At 39.9% G+C, this 20,705-nt stretch overlaps 3 protein-coding genes across 11 annotated transcripts in view; 1 reads left to right on the forward strand and 2 right to left on the reverse strand.

Moving 5' to 3' along the window:
• Positions 1–695: 695 nt before the first annotated feature.
• LOC105482272 (coiled-coil-helix-coiled-coil-helix domain containing 7) lies at positions 696–6,789 on the reverse strand. Of its 4 annotated transcripts, none has more exons than XM_011742291.3 (5): positions 6,638–6,754; positions 5,570–5,717; positions 3,488–3,557; positions 1,665–1,807; positions 696–882 (listed from the first exon to the last, which is right to left on the reverse strand). In XM_011742291.3, the coding sequence occupies exons 2-4, from the start codon at positions 5,626–5,628 to the stop codon at positions 1,691–1,693; spliced, it is 246 nt and encodes an 81-aa protein (XP_011740593.1). In that variant the 5' UTR covers positions 5,629–5,717; positions 6,638–6,754; the 3' UTR covers positions 696–882; positions 1,665–1,690. The 4 variants fall into 4 exon arrangements, with proteins under 4 accessions (XP_011740593.1, XP_011740591.2, XP_011740594.1 ...); XM_011742289.3 differs by having other exon boundaries at positions 1,665–1,763; positions 6,638–6,740; XM_011742292.3 differs by lacking the exon at positions 5,570–5,717 and having other exon boundaries at positions 6,638–6,789.
• On the reverse strand, positions 5,724–7,204 carry LOC139355599 (uncharacterized). Its single transcript, XM_071067433.1, is given in 3 exon segments — positions 5,724–6,178; positions 6,181–6,632; positions 6,700–7,204. Coding segments are annotated over 3 exon segments (1,080 nt in total). The 3' UTR covers positions 5,724–6,055.
• LOC105482273 (PLAG1 zinc finger) overlaps positions 7,143–20,705 on the forward strand; it is a 48,791-nt gene continuing 35,228 nt past the window's right edge. For all 6 annotated transcript variants that reach the window (XM_071068228.1, XM_071068230.1, XM_071068229.1 and 3 more), the window contains exon 1: positions 7,143–7,353. The gene's annotated coding sequence lies outside the window, so the exon portion shown is untranslated. The remainder of the gene's footprint in view (positions 7,354–20,705) is intronic.

The raw sequence follows: 20,705 nt of genomic DNA on the forward strand, positions 1-20,705 counted from the left end.
CTCATCCTGCAAATAGAAATTCTACTTCTAAAGGAATCCATTTGTCTTTCTTCCCATTACTGTGGTTCAAAAACTGATACTACAGCTACCCAATATTTAAGGATTTTAATCACAGAATCCTGTAACTAAGCCTTTCTTTAAAGAAAGACAACCAGTTCTTTTTTATGCCATTTATTTAGAAAAACCCCTTTGTCCCTAGTGAATGTACTAACCTTATTTAAACAAAGATAAGTGAGGGAAGTAAGAACTGATTTGAGGAATGAGCCTGGGATCTGAGGCCCACCACACATTCCTTACCTTCAACTTACCTTTCCAGTCTTCTCCCACCACTGCTCCACCCACCTGAGATTTTAGGTGGAACAAGCTACAGGATACTCTCTGAATGTGGTTCCAGCTTCCCTTGCCTCACACTCTTGCTCATAGCATTTCCTTTACTTGGAAACATTGCCTTCATCTCAGCCCCATTCAGTCTTTACTTGTTCACATCATACTCTTCTTTCAAAACTCAGTGGAAAAGTTCGATTTCTCATGTAGCCTTACCTAACTCCATGCCTCGAGAAAATCATGCAAACTCATGCCACAGCACAGCCAGCAGCAACATACCATCGGCATGGCACTGACAGCAAGCAAAAAGGACACGGGATGACTTCACTGTCTCCACTTGAAGAACTTAAGGTCTGTCTGGGTGAGGGGTGTACAGTCTTAAATATTACAGCGATCATTTATTAGAAATATTCATCTGCTTCTAAGTTATATAAATACTTTTAATGCAAACATTCAATAGGGCATCTTTCCCACTGCTCTCAAGATTTCATCTCTTTCTGCTGCCGTAGGCATACATGGCTTCACTCCGTTCCGTCTTCTCTGCATCATGATAGAATGCTGTGTACAGGCATTAAAATAAAAAAGAAGAAACCAAAATCAGTCATGTATTAAATGCTAATCATTTGCCAGTAATTTGCTATTGCTTCCTCAAACAGGAAATTCTAAAAACCAAGTTTAAAAAAAAAACCCAAAACCTAATTATAGGACTCCAGATAAACGTTTTTAAATTATTAACAATTAAATAGAAGTAGTCATTCCCACAGGAATACATTAACAGCAATTGGGATGGGAATATACAAAGTACAAAAGTATATACAGTCCATCAAGAAGAGCTACTGAATAATCGTGAAATAAAACCAACAGTGCGTTTAGCAAAGGGAAAGGAAATAGCTGGATTCAGTGGTTCAAGGAAACAGAAATTATATACCAATGTTTTCAGAAAAATGGAGCATTTTAACTACCATGGATGGCAGTGAGAAAGAAAAAGGCAGAAATGGAAGTCTAACATGATGTGTTATGACAAGGGAAGTGAAACATTCTGTTCATCTCCAGGAAAACTAAATTTATAACAAAGACATTGTTTTAGGGCTGCAGATACTTAAATGCCTAGGAAGACCCACCTATATTAAAACTGCATTCTTATAGCTTAGAGGATGAGGAGGCAGCTAACGAGAGCTCTCAAGGATCTTTCAGGGCTAAAGCAGCAGAGGATAAAGTTGAAAAGTTAAGTTTCCCTACAGCCATCAGTGGGAAAAGATTGTGGGTACTGACTAATTTTAGGCTTCAGTTTCAAGCCTAGGAGATGGGTTTTAACACAAAGTTAACCAATCTAGGCTTACCCAGAATTTCCGGCAGTTTTTATACTTCAAGAAGTAAGTGGAACACCTTTCCTTGTCATAGTTATTTTCATCCAGACATCTGGTGGAAGCATCAGATTCCTTACAGACATAAGAGAGGCATCATTTAAAAGGTAGAATAGGATCTAAAAGCAAACAGACAAAAAAATAAACAAGCTGCTTCCCTAGAAGCAAATAACGTGAAATAGTTCATTTGTGTTCATTTTGACGGGTAGACTCTAATAAAAACTGGACAATCTCGCTAACTATCCCAGTATGCACTCTGCTTAGGCTAACACCTTCCTTTTTATAATCTGGGCCCGTTTTCTGAATATGTGATCAAAGGAATTTGAGCCAAATAACTGTGATTAATTAATCCAGTAACCATTTTAGTAAGAAACTGAGGCAAGGTGCAATGTGTTAAATGACTACTGCACAGCTAGAATCAGAATCCATCTCCTGACTCACAGTACATCTCTCCTGCTTTTCCAGATTTTCATTTTGGCTTGAATGTTTGATCATAACGTTGGTTTCAAGATTCCAAGGAAATCACTAATAACTGGTCTACATCAAGACAACCTAAATTAACACCATTTATCTCAATGCATTTTTGGCTACCATTTACTCCATTATACGAATACACTATTATATAAGCAATTTTAATAGATATTACTTCAAAACCAAACAGGCTATAAATTCAAAGGAAAGTAGGTGCCACATGGGGATTAAATTTAAGCTGTGTGAACTGGAAGTACATTGAATAACTTAAAAGTGAAAGGTATGATTCTGTGAAGTCATCTAAAGCAGGGGTCCCCAAACCCCGGGCCACAAAGTCGTACTGGTCTGTGGTCTGTTAGGAATCCCGCCAGACAGCAGGAGATGAGTAGTGGGCGAGTGAGCCTTACCACCTGAGCTCCCCTTCCTGTCACGTCAGTGGGAGCATTAGATTCTCACAGGAGCATGAACTCTATTGTGAACTGCATGTCTGTGAGGGATCTAGGTTGCAAGCTCCTTATGAGAATCTAACGCCTGTTGACGCCCACCCCCTTCCCTGTCTGTGGAAAAAATTGTCTTCCACAAAACCAGTCCTTGGTGCCCAAAAGGTTGGGGACCACAGATCTAAAGGAAAGCTTTAGCTATATGGGTAGATAGTTTGCAACACATATCTAAGAAACATGTTCTACCTAAACAGAACAAAGTCGAATTTCTATGCCAAATATTTAATGAATGTATATATTTGGAAAATGCATATCACTAAAGAGTATAATTTTCATGGGACCAGTTATGATAACTACATTATTCAAAGGTAGCAAAACCACAAGTAAGTATTGCAAATCATACCAAATAAATGCCAATAAAAGCCTACTCTTAAGACATTTTGTTTATGAGATACCTTTGTGAAAACCTTTAAGCTTTAAATAGGCTAATTCTATTATCAGCCCATTACTCTCAGCCAGGTTGTCAAGGACATGATGCTATTATTACTAGTGAAACAATAAATGTCAGTGACAGTTTAAAAATATCATACCTTCCAGTTTTCCATGTTTGGACTAAACATTCTCAGTGTTACATTTTCCTGTGTAGTTTTACAGTGACAACCAAATGCTTGCATATTATACAAATAAGGAAAACTAAAGAACACATGAATGTTACAGAAATTATAAACATCTAAAAAATGCTCTAGTTAAAAAGGATATGCTGGCCAGCAATATTTTTTGTAGAGAAATAACTTTATTCAACAACTGCAGAAAACAAAGGCCCACAAAACTAAAAGCAGCCTGTTTTTCCAACTTAACACTCATGAAAATTAAAGCAAACCATCCTACCGACAAGCAAGGATTTATGTCAGGATCTCTCAGCCTCCCTGTTACCACGGGCATCCTGACAGTCTTCTTACTGAGGGTAGACACAAAAAAATAATTATGCAGATGACAGAAAATAAATCAATACATCTCAACAGCCCTAAAAGTACCTGAAATTTTGATTTTGGCATAATGATCACCTAGTGAAGAACTTCGTGTATTCTCTGTATTTTGTGAATAAAAACTTGAACGTGGCTGGGTGCGGTGGCTCACGCCTGTAATCCCAGCACTTTGGGAGGCTGAGGCGGGTGGATCACGAGGTCAGGAGATCGAGACCATCCTGGCTAACATGGTGAAACTCCATCTCTACTAAACATACAAAAAATGAGCCAGGCATGGTGGTGGGCGCCTGTAGTCCCAGCTACTCGGGAGGCTGAGGCAGAAGAATGGTGTGAACCCGGGAGGCAGAGCTTGCAGTGAGCCGAGATCGCGCCACTGCACTCCAGCCTGGTGAGAGCGAGGCTCCATCTCAAAAAAAAAAAAAAAAAAAAAAAAACTTGAACGTGTTTTTCCTTTGTATGGCCATGCCTCAACACAAAGGCCATATATTGGACTGAAATGCATCTACGGCCTGGGTGTGGTGTCACCTGCCTGTAATTCCTGCACTTTGGGAGGCTAGGGGCTGAAGGGCTGCTTAAGCTCAGCAGTTCGAGATCAACCTAGGCGACACAGAGAAACCCCATTTCTACCAAAAATACAAAATTAGCCTGGTGTCGTGCCGTGTGCCTGTGGTCCCAGCTACTTGCAAGGCTAAGGTGGAAGGATCACTATAGCCCACGAAGTCAAGGCTGCAGTCAACTGTGATTGCATCAGTGCACTCCAGCCTGGGTGACAGAGAGAGACTGTCTCAAAAAAACAAAAAAGAAAGATAGTTCAATTATAATTCAGTTGTGGTTTACTCTTATTCTTAAGCAACCAAATGCACTAATAAAACCTAAGAATACAGTATGCATTCCAACAATTACTTCCTTATTTTACAGCAATTAGCATACAAAATAAGAATGGAATTCAGTACAGTCCAACTTTAGCACAAACATTCATCAACTGAAGTACCAGAGTGCCTATTTTATGGCCAATAGTAGGGTAACCAACACACCAAAAAGCCAAGTTATTGCTTAGTTGACATTATGAAAAGTTATACTGTTTAAAAAACAAAAGAGTAGAAATTTTACTTCCAGTGGCATCTTCTTTTTAACTGATTGCTTCCCTGGGTTGCAGGAAGTCAGGGAATGCTACTGTGCTTCTGTAATCTTCCAATTCAATTCCTAGAGAAACAGCTTTGCAAAAGCTGGGGAGGCCGAGTCGGGCGGATCACAAGATCAGGAGTTCAAGACCAGCCTGACCAACATGGTGAAACTCTGTCTCTACTAAAAATACAAAAATTAGCCGAGCTTGGTGGCACGCGCCTGTAATCCCAGCTACTCAGGAGGCCGAGGCAGGAGAATCGCTTGAACCTGGGAAGCAGAGATTGCGGTGAGTCGAGATTGTGCCACTGCACTCCAGCCCAAGCGACAGTGGGAGACTCCGTCTTTAAAAAAAAAAAAAAAAAAAAAAAAAAAAAAAGACTCACCCAGCCCGGTTCTACTATGGGAAAGACCAGGATGTCCAGGCCAAAGGAGACCAGGCTTTGCAAAAAAATCAATGGAAAAGGGTTTGGTTATTCTGGTGTCCATTAACTAATCACTGAATAATAATTTTATGATTTTCATTGAACAATACAAGAAAATATCCTGCAAACAGTAACATCTTGGCAAAAAAGAAATCGATGCTGTTCAATTGTATCTACAAGCTTCTTCCTCTCCTGAAGATAATTTTTTTTTTCACGCTTGACTTCTTCCTGAGAGATGATAGTAAATAAATTCACAGCTTTCTTTTTTACATCTATCCTATGATGAGAGAACACAGAATTCTTCTTAGCTGTTCATACACTTTAGATTTAATAATCTCAACGAGGATCAGACAACTTTGCATTAAAGTTTCGTGCCTTACGTGAAAGTATCCTACTCTATATTTTATTGTCAGTCAGAGATTCTTTAAAAATAATACCTAGGTAACATGACATATAACCAGTTCAAGTTTGGTGCATGAGTTTCTTCACATTTCATTTCCTTTTCCTTCCGGATTCTAAACACAAGGCACTCTAAATTTGGATTTCCGAAAGTCCCCTCCTTTGCATGAGTTCCTCGTGTATTAACTGGAATTGAAGAGGAAATGTCAATTTACAGTGAGAAGCGGGGCTGAAGTGCAACATCGAGTGCTTGGCTGAAGGGGCCTTATCTATTACTTTTTGAATGTACTAAACAAATGTTACAAGGCTCTACTACTTGCAGAGGATAGCCAGAAAGAAAAACCAAGCAAAGATTTGAAGGAGGGGCCACAAAACCATAGCACATTCGGGTAATAACTCTAAAATCCACTCCAAAGGGCAAACTGCTTAATAAAGCAGTTCTTGATTTCCCATCCAGTGGTTCACGTCCCCCCTCTCTAAGTAGCTTTGAAAGGGCAGGGGGATGGGAACGTTTCTGAACACGTTCATGCCCACACGCCCCGGGGTCGGAGCCCGGGCAGGGTCCACGGTTCTGCTAAACCCGGAAGCTGCACACGCCGTGCCGTTAACCTACTGCCAGGTGCAGAGGGTAAGAAGTCAAGGGTGGCCCGCTGGAGGTGGGCGGGCAGGGCGAGGAGAAACATGGGGCGAACCCGAGGCCTCGCCGTCTTCCGCGGTGTAGCCCGCCAGCGTCTGATCCTGGACAGTGCGCACAGGTGAACACACCTTGCTGTGCCCTGAGACCGTGCCGAGAGAGGCAAGGGGCGAGGAAAACGCAGGGAACTGGGGGTGGGGCCGGCAACTGCGCTTCAGAGGCTACAGAGAAGGAGAGTGGAAGAAGAGCTGGGGTTGCCCGGACTAGGCAGGGGTCATCTTCCTCGCCCCCGGAACTAACAGACCGCTGTGGCAGGAGGAAGAGCAACGGGAAGAGGTTCGCGCTGCGGCGAAACCTGGCGGCAGCGCCTCCGCGCCGCAGAAGTGGATTCGGGCCCCGCTGCGGCCCAAGGGCACCCCTCTCTTCCCGCTTTTCTGCGGCCGCCGGGGAGGTAGGGCGGGGGACCACTCACCTCGGGCCTCCGCTTCGCCAGCACCCAGGCCGTCTCCAGCTCCAAACACGTCAATGGCTCACGCAGCAGGACCTTAAGTAGCGCGCATCCGAACTTGCTGCCCCCGCTCCCCGGCGGCAGCCCGCCCAATCGGCGCGCGCCGCCGCGAGACTGACAGCCGCGCGGGGCCCTGGGCCGCAGGGGCAGGCGGGCCTCGCCCCGCCCCCGCCTGGCGAAAGGAGGGCCGAGGCGGGAGGAGTGGGCGGGGCGGGGCGCGCGACCCCGCCCCCTCTCCCCCGCCCCACCGCACCTCCCAGCCGCGGCCCGTCTCTTAACACTTCGCCTTGACGGGCGGCGCCGCGGCCCAATGGGTGGGTCGGCTCCCGCCAGCGGCGGCGCCGAGTGGACGGCTCCCGGGCGGAGCGCGCGCGGGGGGCGGGCGCAGTGGCGGGCGGGGGTTGGGGGCGGTCCGATGGGAGGCGGGGGCGGCGGCCGAACAGGCAGGGGGAGGTGGCGGTGGGCGCGACGTCGGCGGCGGCGGCGGCGGCGGCGGCGGCAGCTGCAAGTTGGGCTGCAGGGGCAGCGCATACACTACAATGGCTGCTGGAAAGAGGCGTAAGGAAACAATTTCCAGGCCCGCCGCGTCCAGCCCGAAATATGAGAAAAAAATTATTAGAAATTCCGCGGGCGGTGTAGAGGCGGCGGACGGGCCGGAGGGAGGATGTTAAAGCCCCGCGGTGAGTTCTCCGGGGGTCCGGGGCGGCGGCGAGGCGTTTAGCGGGAGAAATATCAGGGTTATTTAAATTATGGGACTAGCCGAGGGGGCAGAGGAGCAGCGGCGGCGGCAGGAGGAGGAAAAGTTTGTGCTACTCTCAGCCCCTGCTCAGGACCCCAGAGAGAAAAATAATAATAAAAAATAAAATAAAATAATTACGCGGGGCTGCGAGGACTCCCGAAGTCGCTTCTGACAGGGCAGGGGGCGATGCGGCTGGGGACCCGAAGGTGAGGTCGGTGGGAAAAAAAAAAAACCCTTTATTCAGGGTCTGGAAAGTTTGAAAAGTTTTCCTCCTCCTCCTCCTCCTCCTCTCTGGTGCTGTGAATATTGTGACAGCGGCAGCGGCAACAGCGAGAGCGGAAGACATTAGAGACCCGAAAAATAAGGGAAAAATTAATATAAATTCAGTTTTGAGAGTAAACTCTCCGCATTTTCCACCAAAACATCCCGGGGGAAGGTCGCTTCCCAAAGGGCCTGGCGGAAACCCGCAGTCGGCAATATTTGGGGGGCACTTTGAGTGACTTGGGGTAACTTTGCCCCTTTTTCAAAAGAGGTTTTTCTTTTCTGGAGAAATGAATTTGTTTTTGCCCTTTCCTCAGGTGGGCAAGCCGGGGTCGGGGTGCGGGGTCTGCAGGGAGGTGTGAGCCTGGGGTGTGTGGCTGCGAGGGGGGGTAGGGGGAGGGGGTGCTAAATGAAAGCAGGAGATCGGCACAGAGCAGGGACAGCTTGTTGTCAGTATCATAAACAACCAAAATGGAGGGAGAACTCAGGCATATAACCAAATAAAAATTTTTAAAAAATCGCAAAAAATCCCTAAAAATCCGGGATGCTCCCCCTTTTCTCGCTAAAGGTAAAAGTATGTACCGCCTTTCCCCTGAAGTCCATTTTGACTTTGCAGGGACCAAGGAGTTAATATTTATTTATTTTTTAAAACTTTCGAAGGGCAAAAGCCTTTTATAACTCAACCGACAATGAGAAAACGTGAAAATCCGATGCAAGAGAAGCAGGGGGAGCGAGGGGGGAGGTGGTAGTGCAGAAACTGCTAAACTTATTGGTAATGTGGACTGATCTGAGATAAGATAAACACTATATTTGCTATTTTATAACTCTCTTTTAATGATCTTTGCGGGGTTTTTTTGGGTGGAAAAAAAAGTGATGCCATTTTCTTAATAGAGTTAATATGTGTGATTGGAAGAATAAACCTTTCCGGCTTTAGATTGCATTTTCGTCGCATTTATGCTTCAGGTTTTGTTAGTGGCTCCCTCCTTTCTTTAAACTGGGCTCTGCAAAGGAGGGATAGAGAGGTGATGGTGCTCAGAGAGGCTGGAGTGCAAGGCTGGAGTACCTTTTGGGGAGGGGTGTGGAGTTGCTTGGTTTCCCCCTTCCTGACACGTTTGCTTCACCTGTTCATCCTTCCTGAAGAATGTTAAGCTGAGGTTTTCTGGTTTTATGTATATAAAAGGATGATGTCTCTTGCATCACATTGATGTTAATGGGAAAGTGCTGCTGATGTTGGTTCCACGTGGGATATGGGACAGAGCAGGGCATTTTAAAGGGACAGCTTCTCTTTTCCTATGGTTTTCATCACCTACACAGAATCACTGTCTGAGGACCAAAAGCAGAGGTGCTAGGAGGGTGTGGTGATGGAAGATCCTTCCCTTTCTGTTACTCCAGTGCACCCACCCATAGGAGTGATGGAGGGACAGGAGGGATAAACAGCCTCAACTGAAGATGGATATGTGTATAGTTTGTATCCAAGCTGTTCTTTTGTGTAACAAGCCCTCCCAGGAACTTTTCATGTTACATTGCTTTGCTTTGGAAGCTGATTTTGGAAGGAATTGTGGAAAAATGGAAATAGTTTAAGGTGTGTGGTGTAATGGTATAGCATTATTGAACAGTTATGAATTCTGTGCAGTGAGATCAAAGAGCTGTGTATGCCCATATTGTGATTTTACAGCCATTTTGTAAAAGCTGTAAAATACCTAATATTCAATTTTGCTTAAGGTACATTGAGGACTTCTGGTTGAAAATTACAGAGTGGTGAAGATTCTTTTAATATTGTAAGCAGTAGGCATTTCTTTAGGGGGAAGGAAAGTACACACACCAACACCATGGAAAAGTTTACACATCCATATTTAAAGTCCATCCTATACATGGGCTGTAACTTTGCGCCTTTGAAATGAAAAGATTTAAAAAATCCTGAGCCCTATGAGTTTTCATCTTCTGCGTTGAATTTATTTGTGTTATTTAACAGAAAGTGTTTACTGACCATAAACTAGTATCGGCTCTTATGTTTTAGATTTCCACGATATTTTCCAAATTTAAAATATGTAAATTGTTAGCTGTACTATAATGGGGATTAAGGTTAATCTTCAGTAGAAATTACTTGTGTTCCATTTTCCACAGGTATATGGAGTTTCTGAAATAAATCCTTATTTCCTCTTGTTTTTATGATTTATAGACATGGATTAAAGTTAGAGCTGAATTTTTAGACTTCTTATATAGAATGTTTTTTCTTGCCATACTGTATAAACAAGTTATTATTTTTGTAGTCCATTATATGTTAACTTGTGTTTACAACTGAGTTCTTCCAACTTTCTGTAAATACCTCCATAACAACATCACATCGGTAACGTGTTTGAGTACATCATCTTGTGGTTTCTGATTTTGGAAGCAATTACAACTTTCTAAGAACTCATTAAAAAATTAATCTCATCACCCACAGTTAAATCAAAATTGATTGGAAAAGGATTAAGCTATCAATAGAGAAGGGAAACTCCTCCCTGCCCAATGATCTTCTGTCCGGAGGTTTCAGAATGCCATTAAGACTTACAAAGCCTTTTCAGTTTATCTTACGTTTTCATTGTATTTTGGCTCAAGACAGTTACATTGACTATAAGTAGTCAGAATTATGCTGTGCATTTAAAGTAAATGAGACTTAGATCTTGAATAATTGCCACTTTGACAAACCAGATGCTAATATCAATAAATTCAATCTCTATAAAAAAATGAAGGAATTCAAGTTATATTAGATCATCGTGTTATTCAGGTTGTTTGGACACTTTGTGATTGGTTTATTGTCAATCTAAATAAAAGTGCTAGTATTGTGATTTTTTTTTCTTCCTCTCATATAGGGTGGTGTAAAACTTTCTTCATGTTTGTATTTGATGCAACTAGCTACTTGTCTGATTTAGAAAATGCACTCAGAGTGCACAAATCTAAAATCTGTAATCGCTTAGAGAGTCTTATTTAGATGGGGCACAGCACAATATTTAATTTGAAGTGATTGTACTGAGCTTTTGTGATGCCTTAGAAATACTACCTGTTGAACATCCTTTTCTGAAGCTACTGTTAAATTATACCAACATACAGAAATAATGTAATGATGTTGTGTACTCAAAATCTTTATTTCAGTTGGAATCGGAGAATTCTCATATATTGATAGTCTTATTTGAAATTTATATGCCTAATTTTGCTACTTGAAATTCTACAAAGAATTTAGCTGGTGTAGAAGATTTATAAGTGTGGGCTAATATTGACACATTCTGTATCTGTATATTATTACCAAAATATTTTAGTAAATAGTAAGTAGATATTTATAACAAAATAAATTAGTGAATTTGCTTTATCAGTATAGTTTTAAAATTTGAAGGGTACTATTTGTGTTTTAATAGCATGCACAGGTGGGGGTTATTCCTTCATTTTTAATGTAATCCTGGTTGTCAGTATGTACATTTTGGTTTGATATTCTGCAATTTTCCTTTCTAAGGATTAAATTTGTTGTTTCCTAAATTAAATGTAATGCTCCTGTCCTAAGTGAGATTTGAAAAGCCAGATGACTAAAATATATATCTATAGCTATCTTTGAAGTTTTGTTTCAGTAATCATTTGCCTCTTGAGCTGTGTAGTCCAAATAATTTTATCTAAGAATGTTTTAATATTTTTTCTTTAGAATCATGTTCTTTGGAAAATTAAGATATATAAAAAATTACCAGTTACACACATCCCCAAGGAAAAAAAAGTTTTACTGAAGAAATTTACTTACATTGCTTGGAATACATATTCTTTTTGGTGTGTTTGCAAGTGTATAAGAAATAAATATTAATTTTTTCTCTTTATATTGATAACATCTTAGATTCTTTAATTATTTGAGTAAGGGAAGAGTTTCAAAAGGAGAAAACTGAATCTGTTCAACAAAATCCAAGGTAGTGAATATGATCAAGGTAAAAGGGCTATAAATCATCCCTTGAGCCATTTTTAAATGTCTTAAGAACCTGATAAACACTTTTTCTGAAACATTGAATACTTTGAAAGTATATAAGTCACTTCTGAAAAACAAAGGTAGACCTTTAGTTTTAGCAGGAATTAATATAGGTAGCATATTTAACCAATTAGTAAGTGTTTAGGTAGTCATGGAAAAGTATTTACAAATATGTAAAGTATAAGTGCAGGGTAAATCAGATTGATTAGCTGTAAAGTTAACCTGATTTTAGAATTCATGCATGGGAATTCTTTTGTATTTTACCATAAGAATACCTTGGAGGTAACTAATTTTTGCTTTTTGTATTTATTTTATTGCCTAAATGTTTTGAAATGCTCAAACCTGAAATCCACTGTTACTACTTTTCATTTATATTAGGTTAACTTTTATATCTTATTTGCAAATTTCATTGTAAAATATCATTTGAAAAATTAAGATTTTTAGATTGTAAAATTTTATAAAAGTATTGAGCTATTAACATTTGAAGTTATAAGAAATGTATGTGTGTAATAGCCTAGTAGAAATTATTGCAGGGACATAATTTGATTTTTACTTTTAAATTGATTAGCCTGCTGCCCAGAGGTTTGCATTATACTCACTGTTTATAGCTATCCCTGCCTCCTCTTTACAGGGTGGTATTGACAAGGATATGGTGGTGTGGAACTTCCAAGGGCACTTGGGTATTTTTGTTTTCTGATTTTGCGTATGTATTGGTGTTTGTTGTTAAGAATTTTGCTCTTTAAAAAAAAATGCTTATCAGCACATTTAAAAATTTTATAAAACAGAAATATCTTATTTTTTTTTTAAAGGTGGTGTGATACTGCATTAAAATTGTTAGTATTTAAAAGTCCCTGGATGTCTTGTAAACAGAGTTACTACAGGATCATGGTATTAAAACTAACCATAGTGTGTGTTGGGAATTTGAGATGACTACCTAAAAAATGTGTGTGCATGTGTAGAATGAATGAACTTATGCAGTATGTCTTAGGTTAATAGGACAAGAAATTTGCTTAAAATATTTCCTTGCATTTAAAAGTGGAATCTTCTTAATCTAAAAACATAGAAAACCTAGCAGTGTGAAGATGTTAGGAAGCAAAAATGTTTTTTTGGTGCCTTTTAAAAATAATAATTTTAAACAATGAAAATATATAACAATAAGTATGGACTAAAATGTCCAAAATTCATGGTAAAGAATTTGGTAGATAAGAATTTCAGAGAAAAATAACAGTTGTGGTAAATTAAAAATTCATCTTATGTGAATAAATAATAACCAACTACAAGGCAAAAGTTATAATTTTGCCTTAAAAATTAGATAATTGGGGAGATCTGCCAAGAATATTTTTAATACCAATTGTTGGTTTTATAATGACCTTTTTAAAATAGATCCCCAAAGCTTTCCTTCCTTATCTTCTTAGATTTGAATTAAACTAAATTAAATTCTAAGAATAATTTGTAGTGGTTATTCAGAATTTTTTTTAAATAAGAAAAATTACTTTCTGCTATTTTTATAAAAGATTTTAAAGATTATTTTAAATGTGTGTCTTCGTGAAGTGTCCTGAGAAAGTTAGAAATTATTGAAAATCATTTTCTTCATTGTTCATCAGAAAGCTTAAAACTTTAAGTTAATGAAATAAATTTTAAAACCTCAGTCTAAGAATAGTTTGCTTCATGGACTTTTTTAGAGCAATTTAAATAATTTGTTACAGACTTAGTCACATTTAAAAATCCTTTCACAAGATAATGATAACATTTCACCAACAAAGTTCTTAATTTCTGGTATTTTTTAGGTCTATACTGCCGAGTAAAGGAATTTTTTCTTTCCCATTTATTATTTAGCAATTATTTTTCTGAAAGAGAATCTAAACTTTTGGTATTATCTTCTGGGATAGAAGTTGCCTTTAGTATTAGAAAATATTTTGAGAGTGGAGGGGGCATCTTTTCTTAAAAGGCAACAGAATCCTTTACAGATTGTGAAGGATGTGCCATTAGAGAGTCTTGAACTCTTCTTTTTTGAAAATGAGAGCCCTATTTTAGCCTTTCAGTCATTAAATATTTGAATTATTATTGCAGACCAATATTGGAATTGCACATATACATATTGATTATGATTTCCTATCTTTTTGTTTCTGAATGTGATAATATTCTCAGAATAAATACTACATGTAGAGGACTGCCATATCAATTTTTTTAAAAGTGTATCTCTTTAACCAATGGTTAGACATTAGAGCCCTTTAACTTTAAAATACATTTTTGGAGACTTTTAAACTAGAAATCAATTAGCAAATGAGGAATTTAGCCCCTTTGGCTCAAAGGCAAAATTGGAAAGTGTCATAATCACTTTTATTCCTTTGAAGATACCTTAGTAAATATTTATTGAATTGCTCTTGATCATGAGAATTTTAAGAAATTAAACCTGGAAACTTAAGATAGTTCAAGTGTATAGGTTCAAAATAGCACCGGTTGGATTTTAGTCTACCAGATTTTCTCAGTAACTTGATTTTTTCTTGTGTTGTCTTAATGCTGGAATTACATAGAGCTCACATCACTTTTCATCATACCCTAAAAGAGTTATAATGACTACGTTTCATTTTTATCAACTTTGGGCAATGAAGGAAAAATGCTGTTTTATTATATATGAGCACTTTCCTTTTCTTAAGCTATTTTCTGTATTTCCTAAACATAATTTATTTAAGCACTGCATTCCATTGAAGAGAAATTTGCTCCATTATTCTATGTTATTATACATTTGCAACTTATAGAACAGTTGTCACTTTATATATTTGGATTCTTATGACCTTATAGCCTATTATAAACTTAAAAACAAATATTAACATGACCAGCATATCCTATTATAAATAAGCTACACCTCAAACATGAATTTGTTTTCCTTGCACCTTTAAAATTCTTTCTAAATAAATCTAAGAAAATGTTCATCTGTTTTGCTAATTTGTCATAGACTGAGGTAATTTAATTGTATAAATTTCAATCTAGATTTTTCTCTTCTAATATTGGTAGCATTTTACTTGATATTTACTATTCAATTTCATAGGATTTTAGCATTAAAATAGAAATAGATGTATAATAAAATAGGTTAATTACACCAAGAGTGGTGGAAGCAGCCCTACCAGTTATCTGGAAGATTTTTTAAATGTTTCAAAGAAGGAAAGTTTCTGTAATGATCAGGCACACCAAACAGGAGTTAGTGACATTTTATGTTTTTATCTTGCTTCATAAAACGTAAGCATTCTCAGGGCTACTGTCATGCAAACAAATAACTGATTTAACTGTGCTCTATGTTAAGCACATCTATCAGGTCTAGCTTTTAATGTAATTTGCTCAGTTTATTTTTAAGAAAAAGGTATCAGACATATTTTTCAGAAATAATTTGTCATATATTATGCTTTGAAAGATGCTGTATTAAAATATATTGTCATATTTGCTTACCCAAATCAAAATGAAAGTAAACTATCAAGTAATAGGCTTAATTAGACATAGAATGAAAGCTTTAAATATTTAACTGAATAACTTGATTTACTGCCGAAATACACATAATTTTAATTGAAGTAGTTGTTTTTGTATCTAAATCTACTTTTTATGCCTAGAGGTTTGTAAGCAAAGTACAAAAAATACATATAAAATTCTGTAGAAGTTGCTGAGCAGCTAGCCTTTATCAGTTAATAAAAATATTTTTTTTTCAAATATATGGTCAAAATTACTTAAAAATCATGATATATTCAATTATTTTCATTATTTTTCAAAAAAAGGAATGACAAATAGGTCAGCACTTGGTTGAATGTCTATTGTATTTAAATTCTTAATTATCAAGCATTTAATACTTTTAATAGTATTTCAATTTTTTAAGTACTGTTATGGATGTTTTTCTTACAAGCCCTTCTTTTGGGAAAGTATAAACAAGTGTCTGTACTTCCTATCTCACAATATTGCTGTTGAGAGATTGCTGGTAGACAGTTATTTTAAAACTTTACTTCTATAACTGCTTTTATTTGATATGTTCTCAATATCATGTTATTCTTAAATTCCTATCTGAGAGCACTTTTAATTATAGCCTGGGTTATCTTTTAAAATATATACCAGAGATACAGTTGCTCTACTTAAACATTGGATCTCATATGGTGCTTGAATTTAATTATTCTTAGTTCACCTTTTATCCATCAGTGCAGGGAAAGGTAGAGAAAGCAGTTTGTTGTGGGAGAAATGCAATTGATCACATTCAGAGGCTGACTCATAATAGCTTTTGTACAATGCATGATACTCTTCCAGAATTAAAAGAAATTTCTTAATTAAAGCCAAAATATCCGTACATCTAAGTTTGTCCTAATCAGATTTCAGGCACACTTGTGTGCTTCCATTGGCCCTTCCAAGTGTTCTTGCTGTTTGCATGTGTTTGGTTCTCAGTGCTGCCACCCTGTGTATGGCAGTGCCTTACGTAGACTAGTTTTCTGTGCTTTTTAAAATCAAGCAATAACATCCAAAACCACTTCTGGAAAATGAGCATATGTATTAAAATTAATATAAAAGTCATTGTGGTATACTCTGGTTCTGTGTTTAATGCTGTACTAAAATCTAGATTTTTTTTAAGTTGCGCAGTTCAGAAGTGTGGTCTTCAACTGCTAAGTATAAAATTTAGAAAATTTTAAAGATAAGTAACTTTATATATTTCATCCATCATTTCACTGAAATAAAGTAGAATTAGATTAGTATTTTAAATCTAGCTTGAAATTGATCAAATAAGAAAGCAGAGGTTCTGATCCTTTAAAGATGAGATGTTACAAGATTTTTTTATTTCAGCCAAGTTTTAGTTAAAAATTTTTCCTAGTAAAAACAAAACAAAGTGAGCACAAAAACTGTTTATGTTTAAAAGAGAAAGAAACTCGATTTGATTGGTTGAATTATTCCCTGAATCATTAGCAACATGACTTTTAAATTATAACTCCCAAAATATTTTGAGCATTAATGCTATGCTTCAGCCATAAAATACTTTGGCTACCTGTCAGTCTTTGCTTTTACCTATACTATCGCATTTAGTTTTCACAGCAATCTCATGAGATAGGAATTGCAAGGATAATGTGTATGCAAGAAGCAATAATGATTTCAGAAATTGGAATTCTGTTACTTTTTATAAGTAAATCTTTAGAATGGACAGACCTATAGCAGCTAATTATTATATGTTATTTGGGTAGTATAAACCTAAATTATGTCCATATTGAAGTTCATATATTTAAGAAAATGTACATTCTTACAAAAATGAAGATTTCAGGCATAGAGTTGACAGAGTAATTCAAGTTAAAAAGTGCTAAATGTCAGCTTTAAGCTGTACATAAGGAATTGGGGAAATTTATCAACTTATTAAGCTAAAGGAGATTTTTGTAAAGATATAAGCATAAACTTTGTCTCATAATAAGGATCTTAAATAGGTAGTTTTGTTAATTTTGACCTTAAATTTGTTGCAAAGCTGTCTAATTTCAGAATAATAAATAAACATTTTCCCCAAAATTTTTGAATGGTCTTAGTTCATTAAACAATGTAATTCTGCATGATGACAATTGAAAATACTGCTTAGCTTGGTTAATTTTAGATGTTAGGCTTCCAAGCTAGAAATGCCACTGATGATCTTCCCACCCAGGAGAGTTAAAAGAATTTAATATAGTATATGGTATTGTCCCAATTACTAAAGAATTTCAAGTTTCACATCTCCATTTTGTTATTCATGTAATCTCCATGGGTTTGGGGGATTTGGGGATTTCTCTCTTCCTTTGTGTCTCCCCTCTAATAAACACATAAATATTCCTTAAATTTATTTTAAAATAAAAATGTAATTGATACAGGAAATGTGGCTAAATGTTGAATTGGGAGAGAAAGAAAAATTTTTTAAACTTCTCTGCTTTTATGTCTTTGGATGATGAGTTAATATATAAAGAGATCCCAGAGCATTGTATTTTAAAATGCTAAATGAATGGTAGAGACAGTAAAAACTATAGGTGCTCAAGGGAGGAAGAGATGGAACTTGAGATGGGCTTTGAAAAAGGCATGAGTTAGGAATCGGCAGAAAGAAGCAGGGCTGTTCAGGTGAGAGGAATGGGTTCAACAGAGGTTAGGAGACAGAGAAGACCAGTCTGACTGGAGAGGATGGTTTGCAAGAGCGGCTAGAAAGGTGTGCTGAGATCTGATTGTGAAAAGCCTTTGTTACCAGCCTGAGGAACGTGCACTATGTGCTGTGGAAGGCATTGTAGCTTTTTGAGCAGAGGAGGATGAATTAGGAAAGATAAGTTGATCCAGAGTCCAGAATAAACTGACCCCACGGATGTAAGACTAGAGTTAGAGAAATGTGAACATATTCCGCATTGGAAGTGGGGCCCGCTGCATGCAGAAGTCTCAGGTCTTTACCACTAGGTCCATTCTGCTAGCAATTAAGACTTCAGCTATTCTGTGAATGGCTCTACCATATTTTTAGTTCCCCAGTCATGGAACCACCTTTTTCTGCATTCGGTTGGAACTTACATCATAGGTTTAATACTAGTGTTATAGAGATATTAATGAAGTGGACACATAGAAGAAGTTAATACCATCTGGAGGAATTAGACTCACAGAGGAGCTGGCTGTAAAGCCGAGAATGGTGGGGGATGGCCAGGGGACCCGGGGAAGGATGCTTAGGCCCAGCATATGTAGCACGCACCCCATTCTCCTGTAGTTGAGTGTCAGGGTGTCAGGGGTGAGCAGAATGATGGTGGAGAAAGCTAGAAAGGGAGACTGGGGCCAGGAGGCATCAGGTCCTGAAGGCCACACAGAAGGGGTTTTATTCCATTGAGAGGGCACCCACTGAGGTTCAGAGCTGGGTCTTTCATGATGTAAACCCAGTCTTTTACCTGCGTTCCCATTCTCTCTCCTTTGCTCATTCCTCTCACCAGCAATTCTCAACATCTAATGTTCTCCTATAACCCTCTCACCAGATGTCTAGCTTAGCTCCCAGAGAAGACTGGGACTGGCAGTGCCCTCTTTACCTCTGGATTCCTCTGTAATGGTGCCCAGCCCTCCTGTAGGGGAGGATCGGGGGTGGCAGAGATGTACTGCCTAGTGCCAGGAAGGGTTGGTCTAGTTGGGGAGGCTGGGCCCCAGGGCTGTATGCCGGGGCTTCTGGAGCCAGCCAGTTACTCCGGCCCCTCGTAGGGCCTTGTATTGTCACTCACCCCTCCCATCTTGGAATTTCCCATCTCTTCCTCTCCACTTGCAAAATAAGCTCAGATCTTCCCGAATCAAAAAAATAATATATACCTTTGGCTTCATCATCCCCCTTCCCTAAGTACCTTTCTCCTCATCAGGGCCAGACTTTCTGGAAGAGTGGTCCATGTGCTGTCTGTTTCTTTCATCTCCCCTTACTCTTTAGCTATCCTGCCCCTTTATTTTGAGTCTGCCTTTGGAGGGAACATCCATCAACAGCCTCCCAGGTACCAAACCTGGTGGCATCATTTCCATTTTATCCCCACTTGGCCTTTCTGCGGGATTCCACATGTTTTGCAAACTCCTGCATCTGTGACTTTTCTGGCTTTGCTGTTCCTTCTCTGGCACCTCCTTTGCACTTTGGTTGGGTGGCACCATTTTTCCACCTGTCCCCCAACCACCAGCATTTTGGCATTCCCCAGGGTTTGCGGCATTCCCCAGTCCATTTCTGTCAGTGTACACCTTTCCTGAGCACCGGTTCCCACTCCTGTGGTACCTTTAGCTTGCAGCTTTGTGCTAATGAAGCCTCAGTCTCTACCCCTCTCTAGGGCCTCCATGTCGCTTTTCTGTTTACACTAACATCTCCACATCTATGTGCAAGACACCTTTCCTTTTATGTGTTAGTCATTCAGCAAAGTTTACAAAGTGCCTGCCACACAGGTCAAGTACCATGTTGGGTACTAAGCCAGGCCCCACCCTCATTGAGCAAAGGACACAGTAGTTAGCAGGGTTCCCTTGGGGTGCAGCAGGCAGCATGAAGGAAGGAAGAAGGAGTTCAAAGGTGAGGAGTCCTGGGGGCCGGGGAAGAGGGACTCTAAGAGACAGCGATCAGGGGACACCTCTTGATAAAAGGCCCTTTGTATAGAGGCCTGAATGATGAGAAGGGGTGGGCCAGGAGTGACCTGGAGGGATGCTCCAGACAGAGGCCCTGAGGTTGTATCGGAGGAGCCCTATGTGCTGGAGGCAGAGGGAGCGAGATGGGGACTGGGCAGAGAGCCATCTTGTTGGACTGTCTTGTAACCTCTATGGGGACCACTGGCCCGGAGTGCAATAGAACTCTGGAGCAGAGCGGGGGTTGTCCTTTGCAGGGTGGCTGTCACCTCCAGCCTCATCCTCATCTGTGCTGCCCTCTGCACATGGCTATAGGAGGGTGCCCTGTCACCTCTTTCCTCCCCTGCCTCTTTGAGAGCCATGTTGCTGGGGCACCCACAGCCTGCCTGCCTCAGCTATGGTGACCCTTCTCTGCCTGCACAGCCACGTCCTTCTCACCTGCCCTGGAACACCGCTCCATACCATGCGTGAGTATGCATCTTCATCTCAGGACTGAGCCGTGGAAGGCAAGGACCGCGTGCTGTCCTCCACCCCGCTTTCTCTGTCTCAGAACCGGCGCGTGGTAAATTCCTGGAGAGGAGTGCTCTGTTTTCAGGGGCAGTCCAGAGGTTTGATTGTGGTGAAGGGAAGTTAGAGGAAGCCCTGAGCAGCAGTTAGAGGCTGTGTGATGCGGGTCGTCCATTCCAGAGGGTGTCCGGGATGACATTGAGTCCCGGGGAGAAGTCAGTAAGAGGAGGCCTGGGATCACTTCTTTGGAGTCACCCAGCCTCTTGTTAACTGTGAAGTGTGGAACAGCAAGGTTGGGGGAGAGGGGGTGGTTAAGCTTGTCTCTGCTGCTCCCTACCCACCCTGTTCCCTGCTCCTTCCATGTCTAAGCCCTGCCCAACAAGTACAGACAGACCCCCTGACCGCCACCAGGCCAGCCCTCACCTGCAGCAAGCCTTGTTACCATGGGGGTGGCAGAGACAACTACACATGCCTCAAAG

The sequence above is a fragment of the Macaca nemestrina genome, chromosome 8, assembly GCF_043159975.1.
Source record: "Macaca nemestrina isolate mMacNem1 chromosome 8, mMacNem.hap1, whole genome shotgun sequence".
Classification (NCBI taxonomy): domain Eukaryota; kingdom Metazoa; phylum Chordata; class Mammalia; order Primates; family Cercopithecidae; genus Macaca; species Macaca nemestrina.

Coding starts and splice junctions, on each gene's coding strand:
- LOC105482272 (XM_011742289.3), bottom strand. CDS start 5,628: ATGAAATGTGAAGAAACTCATGCACCAAACTTGAACTGGTTATATGTC. Junction 1,764..3,487: donor ACATAAATCCTTGCTTGTCG/GTAGGATGGTTT, acceptor TATGTCTGTAAG/GAATCTGATGCTTCCACCAG. Junction 883..1,664: donor AAAACTGCCGGAAATTCTGG/GTAAGCCTAGAT, acceptor GCCTGTACACAG/CATTCTATCATGATGCAGAG.